Source organism: Pinus tabuliformis, chromosome 9, assembly GCF_031772625.1.
Source record: "Pinus tabuliformis cultivar Carrire ecotype Pingquan chromosome 9, CPIR1, whole genome shotgun sequence".
NCBI classification, from domain to species: Eukaryota; Viridiplantae; Streptophyta; class Pinopsida; order Pinales; family Pinaceae; genus Pinus; species Pinus tabuliformis.
In genome coordinates, this window is record NC_142307.1 from 750,970,085 (window position 1) to 750,991,020 (window position 20,936).

Sequence of the window (20,936 nt, forward strand, 5' to 3'; positions counted from 1 at the left end):
ATCAGCAAGCAAATTTACAACTTATCTCTTTTCGCGTCCCTCACAGCAATCTGGAAATTACAGCAAACAGGACAGCAATAAATGTTGTATGGCATCCTCGACTTTCATGCCCACTTTCAGCATTAAATGTTGTTGTACGGCCAGCATTAAATGCGATGTACGGCCTGCAATAAATGCGTTGTACGACCTGCAATAAATGCATTGTACGGCCCTCGTTTTGCATGCAGAAAAACCAGCAAACTGCTCATCGATTTTTGTACAAACCACTCGAAAATCGTGCCAAAATCTGCCTTTCACTGTGTGCTAAATCAGCTGTACAAATCTGCTCAACTGCTACCTTGGAATGTGTACCAAGCTGTTGTCTCCTTCTCCCCCCTGCTCAGAAATCTTTCTTGCTCTCTTGCTCTCCTTCTCCCAATCTGTTCATGAAAGAATGAATGAAATTTTCCTCATTTTCCTCCTTTAATCTAACCCTAAGTGACTTTTGGGTGATCCATAAATCCAATGGCTGAAATAGATTGAGATCTATGGCTGAGATTAAATGCTCATTTAAATCTCACTTTCTATTTTTTTAATTCACCCCGCTTTAATAAAGACCCACCTAGGCATTTATTTCCAAAGTCACTTTTCCTTTCTAATTTTTCATTGACTTTATAAAAGTCACTTTAAAATTAGACTTTAGTAACTTTATCACTTATAGTCACTTTTAAATTAGATTTAACTTTATAAAAATTATAAAGTCACTTTAGGAGAAAAATTAAATTTTTTTGGACACTTTTCCCTAGGCCAAAGATCAAAGCCTTAGGGAACCATCTGTCCTCCGGTACCAAATTTCAACATTTCAGTCATCACCATTCAACCCTAACAAGTTAGGGTTTTCATAACCATACCAAAACCACAAACCTAACATCATCAAACATTTTCTTTAGACTTCATCAATAACCCTAAGTAGGCTAGGGTTTCACACATTATCATCGACATACTCTTGAGTTACAGTTTTACAAAGAACCATTCTAGGGTTCCACAAGAATAATCAAAGATATGAGGAGGGTAGATTTATCTAATGATGAATCACCCAATCAAGAATCATTATGATTCAAGAGAGCAGACACAATAATGTTAGTAGTGTAGAATAGTTTACCAAGAATGAACATACCTTTATCATGAAGAGAGCAAAACTTAAAGTTTAAGACATACCTTTTGTTTCTTAACAAACCTTGTAATTCCAATGCTTTGTCTTGAGAGGCCTTCTTCCATAATCCTCGAGTATTCAGCAAGATTTTCCTAAACAAGGAAAATATGAATAGAAATGTGATTACTATTTAATACAAACAAAAATTAGATAAGTAAAGGAAACCAAAAATGAAAAGGTAATACAAGGAGCAAGATACTTATCTTTGGAAAATGTTGAGGGCTCCCTTTCAATCCAATCTCGAGGGATGCCTATAGCTTTATCAAAACAATTCAAAAATGTTTTTCAAAAGGATGTTAAACCCAGAAATCAAAACATAAAGGAAAGCAATTCAAAGCTTAGAGTAGAAGGATATGCAAGGGATAGAGTCTCTAAGAGTTCCTAGCAAATAGGTCTTTGACTTCGGATCCTTCCATCTTGTTCTTCTCTAGTGAAACTTTTTTGGCAAAGTTTGCTTAATCCATATACCTCTTTTATTCCCAGGATTATCAGGACAATCACTTCTATAGTAACCCATCTTGTGACAATTGTAGCATTCTATCTTGAATAGGTCTACCTTCCTTCTTGGCCCTTTAGACTTCTTGATTTCTCTGTAGACTTCTTCACTTTTCCTTTTACTAGATCCAAGACTTTATTCCTTTCGAGGATGAGATATTTCCTCTTCTTCCAAGCATTGTAATTGGATGCTCCTTCCAAATTTCTTTCTCCCTTTATTGTGTTAGACATTGTCCTTGAAGATAGTAAGTTTTTTTCCTTATAAGGTCTCCTTGTATGATCCTTTGATCAACTTCTTGAGGTTCCTTAGATTCCTTTCAATAGATCCTTAAATTGCCTTTTTCCTCCTTCTTCACCTTAGCTCCATTCTCCAACTTCAATGATGTTGATCCCAGGCCTCTAACAGCATAGCTTTTGTTGTCTCCCAATTCCACTGCATGAGAAGATGGTTATTTTGATAGAGTGTGAAGTTGTTTACTCTTTCCTATCATATGCCTTGATGCTCCATTGTCAATAATCCATGCATTATAATCATTAAGAGAACCTATAAGTGCAGACAAGAACCCTTGACTTTTGACCTTGTTGAATAAGTAGTAGAAGATCTTTTTGATCCAACTTCAACCAATATTGAATCCCATTCTAATATATGTTATCATAGAGAGAGTAACCATTTCCTTCAAGCCAACAGAGTGATCTTCAATCTTCCTTGACCTTAGCTCTAATACCATGTTGAGAAATCAATGCTAGTAGAGTTAGGGTTAGATTTCTCTTTCTTGATAATCACTTATGAATTATGTTGGCTTCTTTTACTTCTTTATTATATTATCTTTCATCAAGCAATTACCAAATTATGTGTGTATGAAGATCACAAAAACACAAGACACAAGATTTACGCACTCTGCCAGGGAAAAACCCTTATATAGTGGAAAACCCAGTCAAAATTTCTTCCTTCAATTAGTTTTCTTGAGACTCTTCAACCTAGACATAGACCTCCTCCAACCACCAAGTTAGCCTCTTCTTCCAGCAACTTTGACCTAGAACTTTGAACTTGAAGCAGTAGCACTTTGACCCAGCAAATGGCAGCAGCAGCAACTTTGACTTGACAAGAAAGGCTTCAATATCCTAAATAAATCCAAACGAAAGAGAGATAGCTAGCCCAAAATTTTGATCTTGCCTTTTTCTCCCTTCTCCTCCAACTTCGCACTTCTTTTAGCCTCCTTTCCTACTTCACACCTTTCTAGCTCTTTCTTCTGAATATCGAACTTGTGAGAGAGTGAGTGAGTGCTCCAAATGAATTCGATGTGCTTGTATATATAGGCTTGAGCATAGTTTTAAAACTCCGACTCCGACTCCGACTCGGCCAAGGGTCGACTCCGACTCCGACTCCGACTCGGTATCGACTCGGTCGGCTCGATTTCAATGACTCGGTCATTGTAAAAAATACATTAAATATTTATTTTTTATAAAAACACATAATTTTAAAGATTTTCATTCATGTTCCCAAACACACAGCATTAGAATATAGATAGAAGACAACATATGATCAAAGTAGGCTCATGAATATATCCATTATATCAAAATGGCACCCAATGCATTGTCCAATACATACACGATGATGATATAGAGATCAAAACAAAAACACATAACCAAGGAGGCTATAAATGGCCTCTACAACAAAAGTCTGTGACCAGTACTACTGGCTAGTGGCTACTGCTAGAGTTGCCAACATCATCTGGCTCAGTGTTACTTGGGAGCAGGAGCGAAAGTGGGGAGCGAGAGCGAAAACGGGAGCGGGAGCGACATTTTCAGAAGCTCCTGGTTTGGGAGCGAATCCCAGAGGAGTTCGACAACCAATGTCACTAACATCAAGGTACATAGAGGGATTGGTGCTCTTGATTAAATACGAGTTCCATACCCTAATACATGACAAAATTCAATGGAAACATTGCAATCCTCCAATCCTGAAATCCTGAAAAACTGATAAGTCTACTGGATTTTGAATGAAATCTAAAATTCCACTTTCTCCATATGAAATCCAATGAGGCTGAAACCACTCTCAAACATCCTGAGTCATTTCATGGTAATGTTAAAAATTTAAGTAAAAGGATGAAAATGAAGATTAAGGAGAATGTCACTTTTACTTTAAGAATTTAACATTACCATGAAATTTGAATAGCATATCAATAGTACAGAGCATTTGAGTGTGTTAAATAGGGTTTGGGAGGGGGAAATGGACCCTAAATAACATTTAACTAATTCATAAAACACATTGGAGTCCAAACCAATCAGCAAACACCTTAAAAAATCATTAAAAAATTGTTAAATCGTTGTTTTACTGGGGTTAAGGGCCGTTGTTTGTGACTCGGTGAGTCAGTATTGAAACGGCTGAGTTGGCCGAGTCAACCATGACTTGGCCGAGTCATGGCTGACTCGGCCAAACGAACAGTTTCTTCTACCGAGTTACCAGAAAACGGATACGGGAACGAATACAGGTACGGGGTTTGAAACGGATACGGCAAATTTTCAAAAAATCTAGATACGATACGGCAGGAAACGGCACATAATAAATATATATATATACAGTGTGTCGTCTCATTAAAACCTTGCAACCTTGCATCTCTCAGAGTTTTTCAGCACTCATATTTTGATCATCAATTAAGCTGCCCCATATATATATATATATATATATATATATATAAACTAGCTAAATTACATAATTTTTTATAATAAATTTTATATTTATTTTATTTATATATATAAAATATTATATAAATTTATATTGATATATGAAATTGAAAGTAATAATAATAAATATTAGGTTTATATAATGCTAATTAACATAGCCGAGTATTTAGTTGATTATGGTTAAAGTAATGTGTTGGCAATATCGACAAGTTACACGAACTCAGTTACCTTCTGTTGTGGGGGCAACCCGTAGTTCGTAAGATAGAACAATGAAGGATTGTGTGAATGCATAACGACGTCACTGTCATTTTCGCATAGGGGGTCGAACAACAAAGGTCGTTATACTTGAACACTATATGGGCGTACAACAGTCAATGGAGGCGTCGGACTAGCCCATTTTGGCATGGATGCACAGAGTCTGTTTTCAGAGGATCCGTAGAATGTTTACAAGCTGATCCAGAGGCTTCAGAATAATGCTGGCCCGTCCTCTATTCCCTCGTAACCCTTGTGCCTCCTGCGCTGAAAATGAACCCTAGCTAAGTGTTCGATTTGCAGATTTATGCCGGAATTCAAAGTCATCGTTAAATGTGCCTTGGAATTTACCGAATTAAAACGAATTTGTTTGGCCTGGTTTGAAGTTTGACAAATTTCGAATTCCAACATTGGAAATTCCACTAGCCTATAGATGATTCCACTCACCGGATTCGACGAACTTTTCACCAAAAATGTTTCACGATTTTTGAAAAACCTTTTAAATTTTCTAAATAATTTTCAAAATTTCCTGAAAACGTTTTCATTTTTTTTAAACTGCAAGTTTTTTCGACAAAAACGCCTCAAAAACGGCTGTGAAAAAAAACTTCCCGTTTCCAGAAGAAAAAAAAACGGCACAAAAACGTTTTTCCGGCGTTTTTCCGGCGTTTCGTACACGGATCCGGATCCGAAACGGGAAAACGCCGTTTTGGGGTTGGAGGTAGCCGTTTCCGGCAACTTAGATATCCTGCAGCATTTTTTAAGAAGTTTTGGATGTGATTGGAGGAGACCTACTGATGGCAGTAAAGTGTCCAGAACATCAGGAATAATTTTCAGACCTCTAAACTCCACTTTCATTGCCACCGTTCCTGAAACTGTCAATCTATTTTCTTCTGACTCTTTTAGACCAATATCATTATGCAACCACATGTACAAGATCATAGCCAAGTTAACTGCTAGGAGGTTAACACCTATTCTCTCTAAGGCCATTTCTGAAGAACAGTTTGGGTTTTTGACAGTAAGGCTGATCTTTGATGCAGTAGATATAGCACAAGAAGTCCTCCATTACATTAAAATATCAAGCTTCACTCTATTGTTATAAAATATTATCTTTCAAAAGTTTATGATAGAGTGGAGGACCTTTCTGAAGCTCTTAATGCTACATACAGGGTCTGATGAACATGATGCTATTTGGATTGGTGAGTGCATATTCTCAGTCTCTTATGTTACTCTTATAAATGATTCCCCTTCCCCTCTCTTCCAGCCCTAAAGGGGATTGAGGCAGGGCCACCCCTTGTCTCCCCTACTCTTCTGACTAGTGGCAGAAGGGTTTAGCAAGATTCTCAGGAAATTGTAAGCTGAAGGTAGCTGAAAAGAAGTCAATGGGACAGTTAGAGAGGCAAGGGCCATTGGGGAAGCTCTACAGTAGTATGGTACAGATCCTGGCATGCAGATAAACATACGAAAATCAACTTTGACTCTACATCTGGTTGATGACTCTACTACTGAGAGAATTAAGGCTAATAACTATTCCTGCAAGGATTGGCCTAGGGTGTGTAAAAATATAGAAGAAAAATATTTTTTGGCCGGTGGATCTCCATAGGGTGGCAGACTGAATCTCCTTAAGAGTGTGGTCAAAATCACCCATGTTTTGGGTGTCACTGGCACACATACCCAAGGGAATCATGACAAAGGTCTGGCGACTTTGCTTTAGGTATCTTAGACAGGGAAGAGAAATAAAAATGTCTAAACCTCACAAAATGACAAGCTCTGTCAAGGCCCATAAGACAAGGAAGTTGGGGACTAAAAGTATGACTTTTGTTTACCCAAAGCACTAGTTGCAAAAGGAATGTGAAGAGTCCTATCCACTGGAGGCTTATGGTAAACGGTGATAAAGAGGAAATATATTGCGCCCCCAAGTTTGGAAAAGTGGATTCGTGCCCAAAATATCAGTACTGGAGGTTCAGTAGTATGGAAAGCTTTAGAATAGACTTATCCTATAATAGGTGATCAGCTAGCATGGTGAATGGGCAATGGTCACATGGTTCGAATCGGTACTGATGCTTGGATAGGAGGGCCTCCAGGTCCCAAGACTCTCCCAACCACTCTTTGATGCTCTGCATTCATAAAATCTTAAGTTTTTTAGTGGAAATTTATGACAATAATGGTGATGGATGGTGGTCAACAAAATGGGAGAAGACCAAACAATTAGGATTACAGAACGAACTTACAGAGGAATAGAATCAATATGTTACTGCTCTTCAAATGGCCTCCATTGGACTCAGAGACCAACCTGACAGCATCATATGAGCTGGAAACAAAACAGAAGGGAAAAACAAGTTAAAACAGGCTATATAGCAGCTATCCCTTCATTGGAACAAGATGAGACATGGTACTGGCATCTCATTTCGAAGATCCAAACGCCTCTAAAAGCTCGTATATTCCTTTGGCTTGTATTAAAAACAAAGTTCCGATATGCGGCATGCTTCAAAAATGAAGCTGGCAGGGTCCCAGAAGATGCCCCCCGTGCAAGAAAATTCTGCAAGTTTTGGTACCTGGAAGGTGCCCCATTGAAAAGAAATTTCCGAAAGCCTAACTCATATTTTTGTACACTATCGTTTTACCAAAGAAGTTCAGAGTGCTGTTAAGAGTTTATCTGGAAAGAAAGGGAAATGGGAGGGAGTCTCAATGGAAGAGGCTTTGGAGTTTGGACACTTGTACAGACAATCAGGAGGTTAGGAAGGAACACAGTTCCCTACAATGTTTTTTCCTGTGGCAAGTCTGGTTAACCAGGAATGAATCATCTCTCCTATTACGACTTTTTACCAGCTGAAGGGAGCATACTCATGCTTCAGGAGGACTAAGAAAAACCAGAAAAAGAGAGATGTTAAGGATCCAGGGATTATCACCACACATCCATGGGCTATTTTTATGGAGTAGCAACAAAATTCCCAAACATAGGAGGTATTCTGTTCATCTCTGACTCTCACCAAATTAGATTTGAGTGTGGATTAGCTAGTAAATCTAATAATTTTGCAAAAACCAAAACATAGCTAGTAGATCTAATAATTTTGCAAAAAACAAAGCAGTTTCGACTTTCAATCTTGATAGCAGAGGAAGGAATAAGACACCTGAACATCTATGAGAAATCCTAGTCAGTGGTGGGGTGGATGAGAGGATCCAGAAAACAGAGAAGTATTGACTAATTTGGGAGTTTCAAGCACTCAGAGGATCTCAAATCCAGATTTACAGAAGCGGACTTGCTTTCAAAACAGGCATGCAGTGGCGTTTTTTATTCTCTTTTTATGAAATCTAGGCGAGATGGAGATGAGGAGATGCTTACATCTCTTATGATTGCCCTTTGAGTTTGTTAGCAAGATGCCTGAACTGTAGGTGTCTTTTTCTTTCTTTTGTGCATATGTTTTGAAATGTATCTAGGATATTTTGCTGCTTTTTGATGTTCTTTTGAGCTAGGTAGCTAGACAGCAAATTTTGGCAGTACCTCTAAGGTGTCTGTAAATCCAAACTTGTAGCTTGTTTGAAGTTTTGTCAGTGAGTGGTTGACCCTTACTATATGCCTTTATTGGTGTGACACTGTGATGAACTCTCACATGTAATATTTTAAATATTGTAAAGGATTACAATATTTTTCTTGGAAAACAAACTAAACATGGGCTATTTTACATTTTTAATACAAACTATCAGATGAAATTTCATAGTTGATTTTCATTTGCACCTTGAACAGCAGTCTGATCACATGGATGGCAATTCTTAGCAATCCCAAAAATTTGTATTTTGAAAGACAAGTTACTCTTTGCAGAAGCACAGATCAGTTCCAAGATCAAAAATTGCCATTAGAAAAAGGGGTTTGAAAGGTTCCTCAAATGCAGCAATACCTGTACAACTCTGAAAATGGCAGTCAGAAGCCGCACAAAACTTTCAGAAGATAGACTTCGCAACTTGCTTGCCAGTGAGAATCCCCCACCTGAATTATAAACTCATTAGTTATATCAGAAACAATACAAAGATTCCATTTCACACTAATGTCAAGATCCCTGATAGGAAACGAACAAGAAAATCCAAACAAGGCCCAGAAAAGTGAGAAATAGAGACCACAATATAGCATCATACCATCTGCCTCTGCTTGTCGGTCTCCAGTTGGCATGTCAGAGTCAAGTGGGCGAGTGAATAGAACTGGAAGAAGCTCTGCAACAGTTGTTTTAATGGAGGCCTTGATGTCTGCAATCAGGGTGTCCCTATAAACCCTTAATATGGCTGGAAGCTTTGCCTGAATTCATATACCATAACACAAGAAATTATACCTTTGTCAAGGCTAGATATGTTGATAGGCTATTGATTAAACTACAAACAAGCCCAAAATCAAATTGGAAAGTAAAATTAAAAAGACAAAAGACCATAATGCCAAGTACAATTAGATAAGATAATTTTATAAATAATGCCCAACAAATGACCTCAAAAGTAGGACAATGGGCCTGCTGAGTGCACAAGTATGAAGTATCACTACAAAGTGGGAGCATGGAAGCAGCTGCTGAATAAGGCAAGAAGCAGAAGTAAGAGATATAAATTGAGGTATGACACTAATCTAAGATCTAAACGGTGCTCTGAGAACTGAAAACAGATATGGGAGAGATAGACACAGACTCTGAAGTACGTAGAATGAGAGAAAAACATGCTCCATTAGTAACCTCTCCCCCAACATCTGAGGCCAAATGGAGGAAGTTCAAATAGAACACTGTCTGGAAGAGGAACTGGAAAAGACTCTGGACTGTGCACTATGCTGCTGTCTAGACAATGCCGCCTGCCGCTGCAGCCTAGGAGACCTCTCCTAGTCATTAATATAAGGTCAAGGCCACCCATGTTACTGGGGTCACTTAGGAATTGGCCAAGGACTGTACAACTACTGGCCTGTCTCTTGGTACTCCCAGTAGATGAGAACACTAGGAAGGACGAGGTAATCCTCTGGCAGGGTACTAGCCTAGGAGGTGGCCAGATGTATGGGACCAAAGCATGAGGGCCTCGTACATGTAAAGAGCCAACCACCACTGGTCGAATTACTTGAAGAAAATGGAAAGTGCCCATGCCTTCTAAAAAATGCAGTGAAACTACCCATGGATCATGTAATAGAGATGACAGCAAAACATAAAATGCTCCTCTCTCTTAACCTCCAAGAGATGACAGAGCTAGGTGACCTTGTCTACCCAATCAATCTGGTGATCCGGCTTTAGTAGAAGCCTATGGGAAGTTGGAACCCACTTTGAATTGCCATATCGGGGTGCAAAGAGCATGCATCCAATGACTACAAGTACATGGAAATCGGACAATAAGTTCACCTCTCAACTATCCAAAATGCTCTCTGCATAAAAGGCCATCTTTGGGTGTAACCCACAAGGCGGGTTTGTCCATGTGATTTGTGTGTATTGCATGTAAATGTCATCCCAGAGAATCCTTTTCAACTCCTGCCCGGCAGGTAGAAGGTAGCCAAGTGCATCAAGCAAATATTTGAACTAAGGGAAGTGGAGCATCGAGATGCCCACTAGTGCAAAACAATTTGAAACCCCTGCAAAACCAACAGCAAGCCCATCCAGAGGGATCAGCCAAATAATGGCCTCTGATTAGCAATAGCCTAGGTACAGGTACCAATCCCAGCATGCCATGCCCCAAACACAATGGAGTAGTGAGACCAAGCTGAACATGATCTCGAACAGAAGGGTGAAAGCACCACAGTCAACAAGGATGATAGGCATGGAGAATGTTCATGTACACCTAATGAAATGCTGCAAAAGATGGGTTTGCACTCTCTCAGAAGTGGCCCAATATGACTCTTAACAGGCAAGGCCCCCAAATCCATGAACCATCAAAACATACGCCAGATAATCGAATCAAGGAGAGATCCATCTTGGACAATATGTTCTAGCAATGATTACAGAAGCATAGTCTCTAATGTAGAGCTAGGGATCCATAGCCTTTATTTACCAGAGGCTAGACAGCATGTCTCAAACATAGTTTTAAAACTCAGACTGGTTTGACTCGGAACCGGCCAAACCAGCCAAAATGATAGGCCACTGACTCAACTCAGCCTTCAACACAACCAAACCAGCCCAACCCGGCCGAGTCACCTGTGGAACACACACAGGCCTCATTTCCTTGGAAGTGCATCCCACCTAGCTGCCATATCTGTTACTGAAATAGATCCTGAAATCAGCATCCTTCCTCTGCCCTAATGTTGCCATAATCTTAAGAAGTGCACCTTACTCTTGCTGGATTTATCTTAATCATAAATGCACACTCCATTGGGTTTCCAAGCTGATTCAAGCACTCAACAATCACAAGGAGATATCATCATGCAGACCTGACCACATAAACAACATTTGCCTCAAGCTTCAAAAAGATAGCATACATTTTTCTCATAACAGTAAACTGCAGGTACATTTCATTAGGGAAACTGCCCACAAACTCTTTTCTGTTTCACGGAAAGTACAAGGCTTCAAATCTAATCGGAAAGTCCGATTTTTCCACTGCCTCTGTGTGCAGATTTAGGGGTTAACACTACCCGGATGAAAAGCTCTCAGCGTCTGAACGTGTCTGATCATGTCCCACATGTGTCCGGGCATGTCTTGGTGTGTCCAGGTAATGTGTCCCGTGTGTCCAGATTTTGGGACACGTGTCCCCTTGAATAGTGTGTCGTGCGGCGCATAAAGGTCGGTTTTGGGTCATTTCTCTCTCACTATTCTTTGTCTCTCTTGTTGTGGGTGTGTGGGAGTGAGTAGCAAAGGGTTCGGGAGCATTTTGGAGGCGATTCAAGTAACTAGTAAGTGCATTTTGCTTCTGTTTTTTTTTGCATTTTCATTACAGCAGTTTGCATGTGCATTTTTCTTACAAGTTTGTACATTTTTTCTATATTTTTTTACAGCATTCATGGCTCAATCAAAGGCAGCAGGGAAGGGGCAAAGGAAGGGAAAGAATGTCCCCATTCGAGATTCCCATCCTATTCCAATTTCATTAGGGTCTACAAGTGTTCCCTCTATTGGAAGTGGGGCTGCAACAGCAGCTTCAAATGTTGAGGGAAGAATTAATTTAGAAAGACAGCAGGCTCAAGAAAACAAATATCCCTTGTGGAAGTATGTCACAAGAGAGCAAGGGCCAGGCAACAAGTTGAAGGGAGGAGGCAATGTTGCTTGGAAATGCAACTATTGCAACAATCATTTCATGAGCACTTATTACTGTGTGAAAGCTCATTTGTTGGCTTTACCAGGTTGTGGAATTGGAGCATGTACACAGGTGTCTTTAGCTAAGAGGAAAGAAATGGAAAAAGAGGGCAATGTTAGTGTGCCAAAGGTGGTTGCAACATCTAAAAAAAGAAGAATGATGATCCCCTCCCATTCTTGAGGAAAAGCAGCAACAAATTTCCATTTGAGAGTTTTGGTGGGGGACAAGCAGCAAAATGAAAGGCAGTGGCACTTGGTCCAACAGACAAGATTTTCAGAAAGAGAAACGAGAAGAGCTTGATCTCACCATTGCATTTTTTTTCTACCAGAACTTCATATCCTTTAATGTTGCACACTCACCTTTATTTATTAAGATGTGTCGAGCTCTAACTCAAGGGGCTCCATCAGGGTATGTGCCTCCTGGGTTAAGGAAGTTTAGAACCACATTGTTGACTAAGGCAAAGAAAGAGGTGGACAAAATGCTTGAGCCTATTAAATCAGCATGGCCAACATCTGGGATTAGTATTGTTTCTAATGGATGGACAGATCAGCACGCCACCCACTCATCACTTTCATGGTGTCTTCCTTGAATGGTCTAGTTTTCTTGAAATCAGTGGATGCATTTGGACAATACTACAAGGATGCACAATATATGGATGAGTTGTTCATTAAAGTTATTGAAGATGTAGGTGTTGATTCTTGTGTGCAAATCATTACAGATACTGCACTTGTTTGCAAGACTGTTGGCATGATTGTGGAAGCTAAATATCCACAAGTATTTTGGACATTTTGCATTGTCCGTTCCTTGAATTTAACACTTAAATCAATTGCTTCTGATGTTCTTTAGATTAGAAGTATTATTGAGAATGCACGGCATATCCGCAACTTTGTGCAAAATCATACAAATTCCCTCACAATCTACAAGGAATACACCAATCTATCATTGTTGAAGATTGCAGATACACAGTTTGCCTCTTCATTCATAATGTTGAAGAGGTTGAGGGAGGTCAAGACCACTCTTGGAGCCATGGTCATTTCAGAGTTTTGGTCTTTTTGGAGGAAGACAGATCAAGCAGCCTCAAAAAGAGTGAAGGACTGATCCAAATGGATCCTAGAAAACCCTCTAAGTCTTCTAAACATTCAAGACTACCGCAAAAGAAGAACCTTTTAAAAAGTCGGATTACACTATCGAGAGGCGAAAACACAAAGAAAACATTAAAAAACAGGCTTATCGGCGGTCAAAGGAGCAACGCACAGGAACCGTCGGATCTGGCCGATCAACGGTCCAAATCTGGTCAGCAAATCGCAATCGGCAGTGGCAAGCGAAGGCCATCGGCGGAGACCACATGGTATATGCGACAGCGATCAGCGGGGTCAACAAGGACCGTCGATCAAGCACGCGGATCGACGACCCACGTTGCATCGCAGTATTGCGTCGACAATCTACAATGGAGCACCTACCAAACGGCCCGGAGGCATGTGCGATATGCGATTGCGATCAATCGCATCGCAATATCGCATCGGAGCTACACAGAGGAGCGGTGATATATGTATGCGATGCGATAGCCAGACCCGATGGAGTTATAAACGGTATTCGATATATTTTGAGATCTATAAAAAGGTGTTTTGCTATGTATTTTGCGTATTTCGTTTATTAAACGAAATACGAAGGGAAGCGCCGATGCGATGAAAACCGGACCCGAAAGGGTTTGTGAATGAAAATATATATTGTTTCAAATCCGATATGGGCCGTTTTGCAGGATTTTCCAATGTTTTAATGTATTTTTAAATACAAAGGGGAAACCATGGAACGAGCATTTGCGACATGCGATAGCGACTTACAGGCGGACCCGATAGGAGAATAGGGCGCATTTATGAATATTTGAAGTCCGAAAAACTGTGTTTTGGCAAATTTTTCCGTGTTTGAATGTATTTCTCTGTGTAAACAGAGAATGGCTATTTCGGGGATTTCAAAGGCTTGAGGGACTCTTATGTTGCAGAACAGGTGGCCACCTCCCCTAAAGGCGTTATGCCATGATTGCTAACGCTTAGAAGAGGGATTCGAGCGGACAGAGACCAGGAGCCAGAAAGCCCGAGAAGAGGAAATGAACAGACAACGCAGATTGGCTTTAAAGCAACAGAAGACAGAAGACAGAGGCAAGCAGTGCTGAGACAGAGAGCAAACAGAGACAGAGAGTCTGTGTCCTCAGGAAGACTTGGGGAATCCAAGTAAAGCCTTGTTGTTTTGTATCCGTTGTGTGAGACTCAAATTGAGCTCACTTTTGTAAAAACTCTACTTCTGACGACATAATAGAGAGGTCACCACTGAAGGTTGGACCAGGAGATGTAGCCCAGGAGTGTTGGGTGAACTCCTTATTAAACTTGCTGTGTTTATGTGTGTTGTCTACTATGTTTTTTTACTGCTTCATTGTCTATGTATTTCGTAATCTTATTGATCCATTGCACAAAGTAATATAGGCAAATCCATGCACATGAGTCTGTAATACCTTAATAATTGTCTAAGATCTCATTTTCAGATCAAGGACACAATGTTAGATGATGCTTTGTGGGAGATGGTAGATATACTTATTAAGATCATGGACCCTATCATTACTTTGCTATGATTTGCAGATATAGACCAACCCATCCTAGGAGAGGTTTACGAGAGATAGGATTCCATGATTGAGTTTGTGAGGACCATTATTTTACAGAGTGGGTGCCCCGAGTATGAGACATCATCAGAGGCCTTCTTCACCACCATACAAGATATTCTTTTCAACAGATGGGACAAAAATTGCACGCCTTTGCATTGTTTGGCTCACTCATTGAACCCAAAATACTATAGCTATGAGTGGTTGAATGTTGGAACGTCCTGCAGATTCCCTCCTCACATGGATGGTGAAATTTCACAAGGGAGGAAGCATGCATTGAGGCGGATTTTTCAGGATAGGGCATCCCTTGATGAGGTGGAGGATGCCTTTGCATAGTTTTCCAATGGCACTAGTCGATTTGCAGGATATGATGTGATTAGAGACAGGGGGGCTAAGAAACCCTATTCTTGGTGGGAAACTCATGGGGAAACAAGCCCTCCTCTACAGCAGTTAGCCATGAGGCTCATCTCTCAGGTGACTTCATCCTCTTGTTGCGAGAGGAATTGGAGAACATATGGGAGTTTGTATATTGTCAAGAGTAGGCTTGAGCAGTCCAGGGCAGAGACAATGGTGTATGTGCACAACAACCTTCGTCTTATTTACAGGCAGAGGGATGAGTGGTTGAAGGGAAAGACAAAGATGTGGGATGTCTTTCCTGATGATATGGGTTTGGACAGCAGTGTTGAGTTGGCATTGGCCAACTTGGATCTTAATGAGCCAGTGCTAGAACCTATCACTTTTGATGATGGTGACACTGTTGAGGGGTCATCCTCACCAGCAGATGTAGAGATGACATTGGATATAGAGGAGGCAAATGCAGTATAGGAGAGCAGTTGTGACCATGACGATGATAGTGATGTCGATTTTGATGATGATGATCAATGAGTCATGAGTCATGAGCTACCTACCGCCTTGAGGCTTGCAGTTGTTTTGTATTTGCTATTTCTATGTTCCATTGGCATTGCTACTACATATGTAACACATTTTGATTTTGATGACTTAATGAGAAAATTGCATTTTCTTGTCTTTCTCCTATTGGATCATTGATGAATATGTCACAAATTACATTGTATTTGCATCAATGTTTTAAAACTCCGACTCAGACTCCGACCCGATCGAGGATCGACTCTAACTCTGACTCAATATCGACTCGGCCTAGTTGATTTCAATGACTCGATCTTTGTAAAAAATACATTAAATATTTATTTTTTTATAAAAACCATAATTTTAAAGATTTTTATTCATGTTTCCAAACACAAAGCATTAGAATATAGAGAGAAGACAACATATGATCAAAGTAGGCTCATGAATATATCCATTATATCAAAATGGCACCCCGTGCACTATCCAATACATGTAACATATAGAGATCGAAACAAAAACACATAACCAAGGAGGCTACAAATGACCTCTACAACAAAAGTAAAACATCACAAGTCACTAGTCACTATTGGCTACTGCTAGAGAAGCCAACATCATCTGGCTCAGACTCTAAATCAGAGTCAGACAGGGAAACCCATGGCTCATCCTCCTCATCATGATATCCAACTGCAACTATAGAAGTAGTAGCACTAGCAAGCGCAACAGCTGCACGCTGACGTAGACAAGCTATGCGCTTGTGTCATGGTTGAGTAGAGGAAGTGCCTGCAGCTGCAGGACTTGGGGTTGCGCCTGGTACTAGTGGATTTGCATTTAACTGAACATTATGTTCAACTAATGCCTCTATCTGTAAATCCAAATCAAGACCAATATCCTCATCAGAATCAAACCCTGTTGGATGACTCTCCACTACCCAATCTGATGTTGGATCAATATCTTCCAATGCAACGTGATATGTATCAAGTCCTTTGTTCAGCAATTAGATGCGTCTTAGCCGGAGGTTGCATTAGACATAGACTAGACCATTTAACTGTTTTTTGTTCCAAACGGTTTCTCTTCTTCGTGTGAATCCTCTTAAAGATAGACCAATTGCGCTCACACCCAAAAGCATTACATGTTTGACTCAAAATATGGATTGCAAACTTTTGCAATTGAGGACAATGGCTACCAAATGCCTCCCACTAATGTTCTGCAAAAAATATTCTTGTGTAATGAGTTAGCTCAACAAATTATATCCAACTTTCAAATTATAAACAATTTAACAAAATAAGAATTTTTAAAATTGAAATTGTTTGTTTACCGCTCATCTGCTTCCCTTGCAATCCTTGCTAAAACAAGTGATCTGTCGGTGTATCTTCAGCTGGTCACTCTCCTTATGGACCATGCGGTCAAGGCAGTCAATTAATCCGTCTCTAACCTCCCCAATCAAAGCTTGTACCTCCAGAGCTTTATAATGATACCTTAGGTTCAGTAAAAACCCAGTTGCATGTATAGGGCGATGGAGTTGATTGTTCAATTTTTGATCAATGATTTCCCAAATGGGCCTATACTTAGCCACTCTATCCTTATATGTTGTCTTTATTTGCTCCTTTGCTTGATCCATAGCCTCATGAATGAAGCCCATAGTCAATCTTTCCCCATCCACCAACCGCAACGCCTTAACCAATGGCTCACCAACCTTCACAATCTCTGCTACCTTTTTCCAAAATATTTCTTCATTAACTTTATTTCTCACATCTTTGGCATCATGTTTGTGAGCCCATTGACATTCATTCCATTCATCACTGGAAAACACCCTTTGCAAATTTCTATGTTGGGAAAGCATAGATTGCAATGTCAAAAAATGAGTTGCAAATCTAGTGATGGCAGGCCTAACAATATCCTTGCCCCCTGTGTGTTTCCTCATCAGGTTCAAAACCCATGAGCGATTGTAGATATATTTTGTTATTCTTTTGGCATGCTCTACAGTGTTCTTGATCCAATCTATTTTACCAATATCCTCAAGCATGAGGTCTATGCAATGTGCAGCACATGAGGTCCAAAAGATGGTTTTGTGTTTTTCCCATAACATTTTACCAGCAAGAACATAGTTAGAGGCATTATCTGTGATGATTTGAACAACATTAGCCACCCTCACCTCTTCAACAACCTCATCCAAAAGCTGAAAAAACAAGTGTGAATCTTTCACCCTATCAGATGCATCAACTGATTTTAGAAACATGGTTCCCTGTGGGAAAAAAAATAAGAAAGTTTATGATGTTATAGTTCCTTTGATCAGTCCATCCATCTGACATGATGGTACATCCTGTTTTTGCCCATGAGCTTTCGAAATCTTTCAAATATTCATAAATGGACATAACCTCTTTTTGCAAAAGAGATCCCCTTAACTCATGCATAGTAGGGCCTTTGAAGCCCTTTCGAGCGGCAAATATGACATCAAACATAGGTTCATAATATGTTGAAAGAGAAGCATTGAAGGGGATATCAGCATCATACCACCATCCAGCTATGCAATCACACGCAGTTTCTCTCAATTCTTTCTTCCAATGGTCATCTAAAGTGGGTTGCATTTGACCTCTATTAGCGTGAGGACCATGTGCACTATCAGAGGGAGAGGAGGGTGTGAAAAAACTTTTGATATCACCCTTCTTTTTAATTTTACCCTTACCCCTTTCTTGAATAGACTCCAAAGAGGGAAGAACATAGCGAAAAGGGTTGGATGCATTAGTGCAAGGGATAGATGAAGAGCCCTCAATCAAAATTGAGGTTGGCAGCCATCATGTGTTTTATACTCCACTTCCTCCCAATTTCAGCATTATTTTTTTTTTGCCTAACTTTTTCTTCCTCAAACCTCTCAAATTTTTCTAGCAACTCCTTCCTAATATCCCCAATTTCTTCTGTTGGTACTGCACATAGAGAAATTTGGCCTCTAATACCAGCCAAGTGTTGTTCCAGCCTATGAATGCCCCCTCCACCTCCCTTAATTTTTCTATGACAAAATTTGCAATGCATTTGATTATCAATCATCTCAGCATATACCCAAGCAGCATCTTTCATTCTAGGAACCATTTTCTAATATTTGGACTTGGAAATGAAAGGAAACAAATCTGAAAATGAAAAGAAAGAAAAAAATAACTCTTCAATGTTCATTTCTTTTACAAAAATTACTCTCTTCAATTTCCATATTTGCAAAAAAAATACACAAACAAAGGCAGATTTGAGAGGTGAAAAATAAAAATACCTCTAAGCTCTAGCCTCCTCAATGTTGCTCCAATGACTACCCAAGAAGCTCCTCACTGCTGCTCCAATGATTGCCCAAGAAACTCCTCACTACTGCTCCAAAAACCAACTCCACAACTCTTCACAAACTCCTCACAAATGCTCCCACAAATGCAATGAGATAGTTGTGAGGAAATGTGACTAGGTTAGGTAACTTTATAGGCTTGGGAGAGGTTAGATGGACATGCAAAAAGCCTATTAAAAAAAACAAAACCGAATTTGGAGTATGTTTTCCCTCCATTTTCCGTCGTTGACCAGTTTAACAGGCCTGATCGGTTTATTTCAGACTCGGCCGAGCTTGATGATGCATTGATGTTTATGTAGATCATGTTGATGATCCCATTCATAGTAGTGGTGAATAAGCGATGAGTTTGATGAGTGATCATGTTGATCAATGATTTGTAGTAGGCCAATGGCCCAATAACTTGTAGCATTGTTTTTGGACTCTAGAGGCCACTTACAGCCTCATTGATTATGTATTTTTCGCTGATATGTATTGCACTCTATGCCATTTTGATATATTCACCCTTACATGGTATATAGATGAGCAAACTTTGCATATTTTGTCTCTAATGGTTTGGAATCATGGTTTGAAATCTTAAAGGTAATTTTTTTCATTAAAAAATAGCTATTTTATGTACATTTTTTTCAAATTTGGTTTTGTCCGGTTTGATCTGGTTCTGGTTCAAACCTCGGTTAGATAGGTGGTCGGTTCAAAACCTGATTTTGGTTTTTAAATCTATGTCAGAGACAAGATGAAGAGAGATGTCTTGAGATTGCAGTACATCTCCCCATAGGAGCGAGTAGGAGATATTCTCACCAAGCCTTTATTGAAAGAAAAGTTTCTGTTTTACAGAGACAAGTTGGGGGTGGTCAAGAATCCCTTCCTTCCTAGGAGGGAGTGTTGATTTTGTAGCCTCGGAATGTCTTCTACATTGGCTTGGTGTCTTAGCCAGTGTTCAAAAAGATGTAATGGACAAAAATCAGTGAGTGTTCAAAACATCATTTCAGAAAAATCGATGAAAATGTCAAAATATGAAGAGAGCACTGATATATATGATGTAGTGGATGTCACATAAAAAAGATACATCAGAGGCGATACTAGGTCTTGTTGATCCCTAATAATAGTCAAATAAAGGACTCAAATGTGGGGAATCAATACAAAATAGCATCACATATATAATTGTATCTCATCATCATGAGTGACATGTAAAACGAAAAAAGAAACAAAACTAGGAGCTAGCTATATGAGATCAATGCCCTCTCCCCCTTTTACATGAAATGATGATGGGTTGTTTTCCAGGCCATCCCCTAACAACGGAAAGCCCTAGCCCTGCACCAAAAGTCAAAGGATGATTAATGGGTATAGAACTGTGTTCCCTATATATGTAGAAGATGGTGTTGATGGTGGAAAATTATCCTCCTCCTCCTCTTGTTGACCTTGTTGTTGTACTACTGTTGGTTCCTCCTCTAACCATGCAGGTGACTCCTCCATGATGGGAAGCTTAGACTCCACCCTCCACTTAAACAATACACCAATACTGTCTAACAAAATGGCATCCACATCCAGTGTTCTCTCCATTTGATTTATCCATAGTCAGAGATTGTAATTGACATACACCAAGTCATTAAGGCATGAGAACTCTAACCGGTAAGAGTGTCATAAAAAATTAATGAGTCTTGAATCTTGAAGGTCATAAATTACAACAAATATAATAGCTCAACTGAAATTAAAAGTTATAACCGGTTGTGCTTCTTTGAGTGTATTTTCTCAAATATACTCCAATTGCGCTCATACCCCGAAGCACTACAAGTCTAACTAAGGATTATGATGGCAAACTTCAGTAAATTTGGTGCCCTTACACCATAGTTTTGCCACCAAACAACTACAACAAAATAAAGAAATGTTAAAACATAATTGAATTTAAAAAATATAGAGTTCTAAATTAGTAAATTTGAATGAGGCATAACTTGCCATTAACGTGGCATGAAGGTCATCCTTTCACAAATAGCATCATCAAGGCTAAATAGTCCAGTACCATCCCAATACATCTCTATCTCGCAATTGATTTTGCTATGAATCTCATGATCAAGTACCATCCTATGAAGACAAGTATGGAGCCCTTCCATAACCTCGCCATCAAAATCAAAGTTGCATTTGTAGCAAAATGTGAGGTTGTGGAAAAGTGTTGTTGCATGAATGGGTCGATGAAGCATCCCTATCCACCAACTATCAATCACATCCCATAACATCATATGTTTATTAAACCCAATGGTATC

General features: G+C 39.6%; 1 protein-coding gene across 3 annotated transcripts in view; it reads right to left on the minus strand.

The window, feature by feature from the left end:
- The window catches only part of VPS54, a 309,776-nt gene that overhangs the window by 185,121 nt on the left and 103,719 nt on the right, over positions 1-20,936 (minus strand). For all 3 annotated transcript variants that reach the window (XR_016263770.1, XR_016263769.1, XM_089446018.1), the window contains exons 7-8: positions 8,753-8,909; positions 8,518-8,606 (exon numbers count right to left, since the gene is read on the minus strand). Coding sequence is in view for 1 of the 3 variants with exons in the window: in XM_089446018.1 (XP_089302144.1) it covers positions 8,518-8,606; positions 8,753-8,909 (246 nt within the window). In the remaining 2 variants the exon portion in view is untranslated. The remainder of the gene's footprint in view (positions 1-8,517; positions 8,607-8,752; positions 8,910-20,936) is intronic.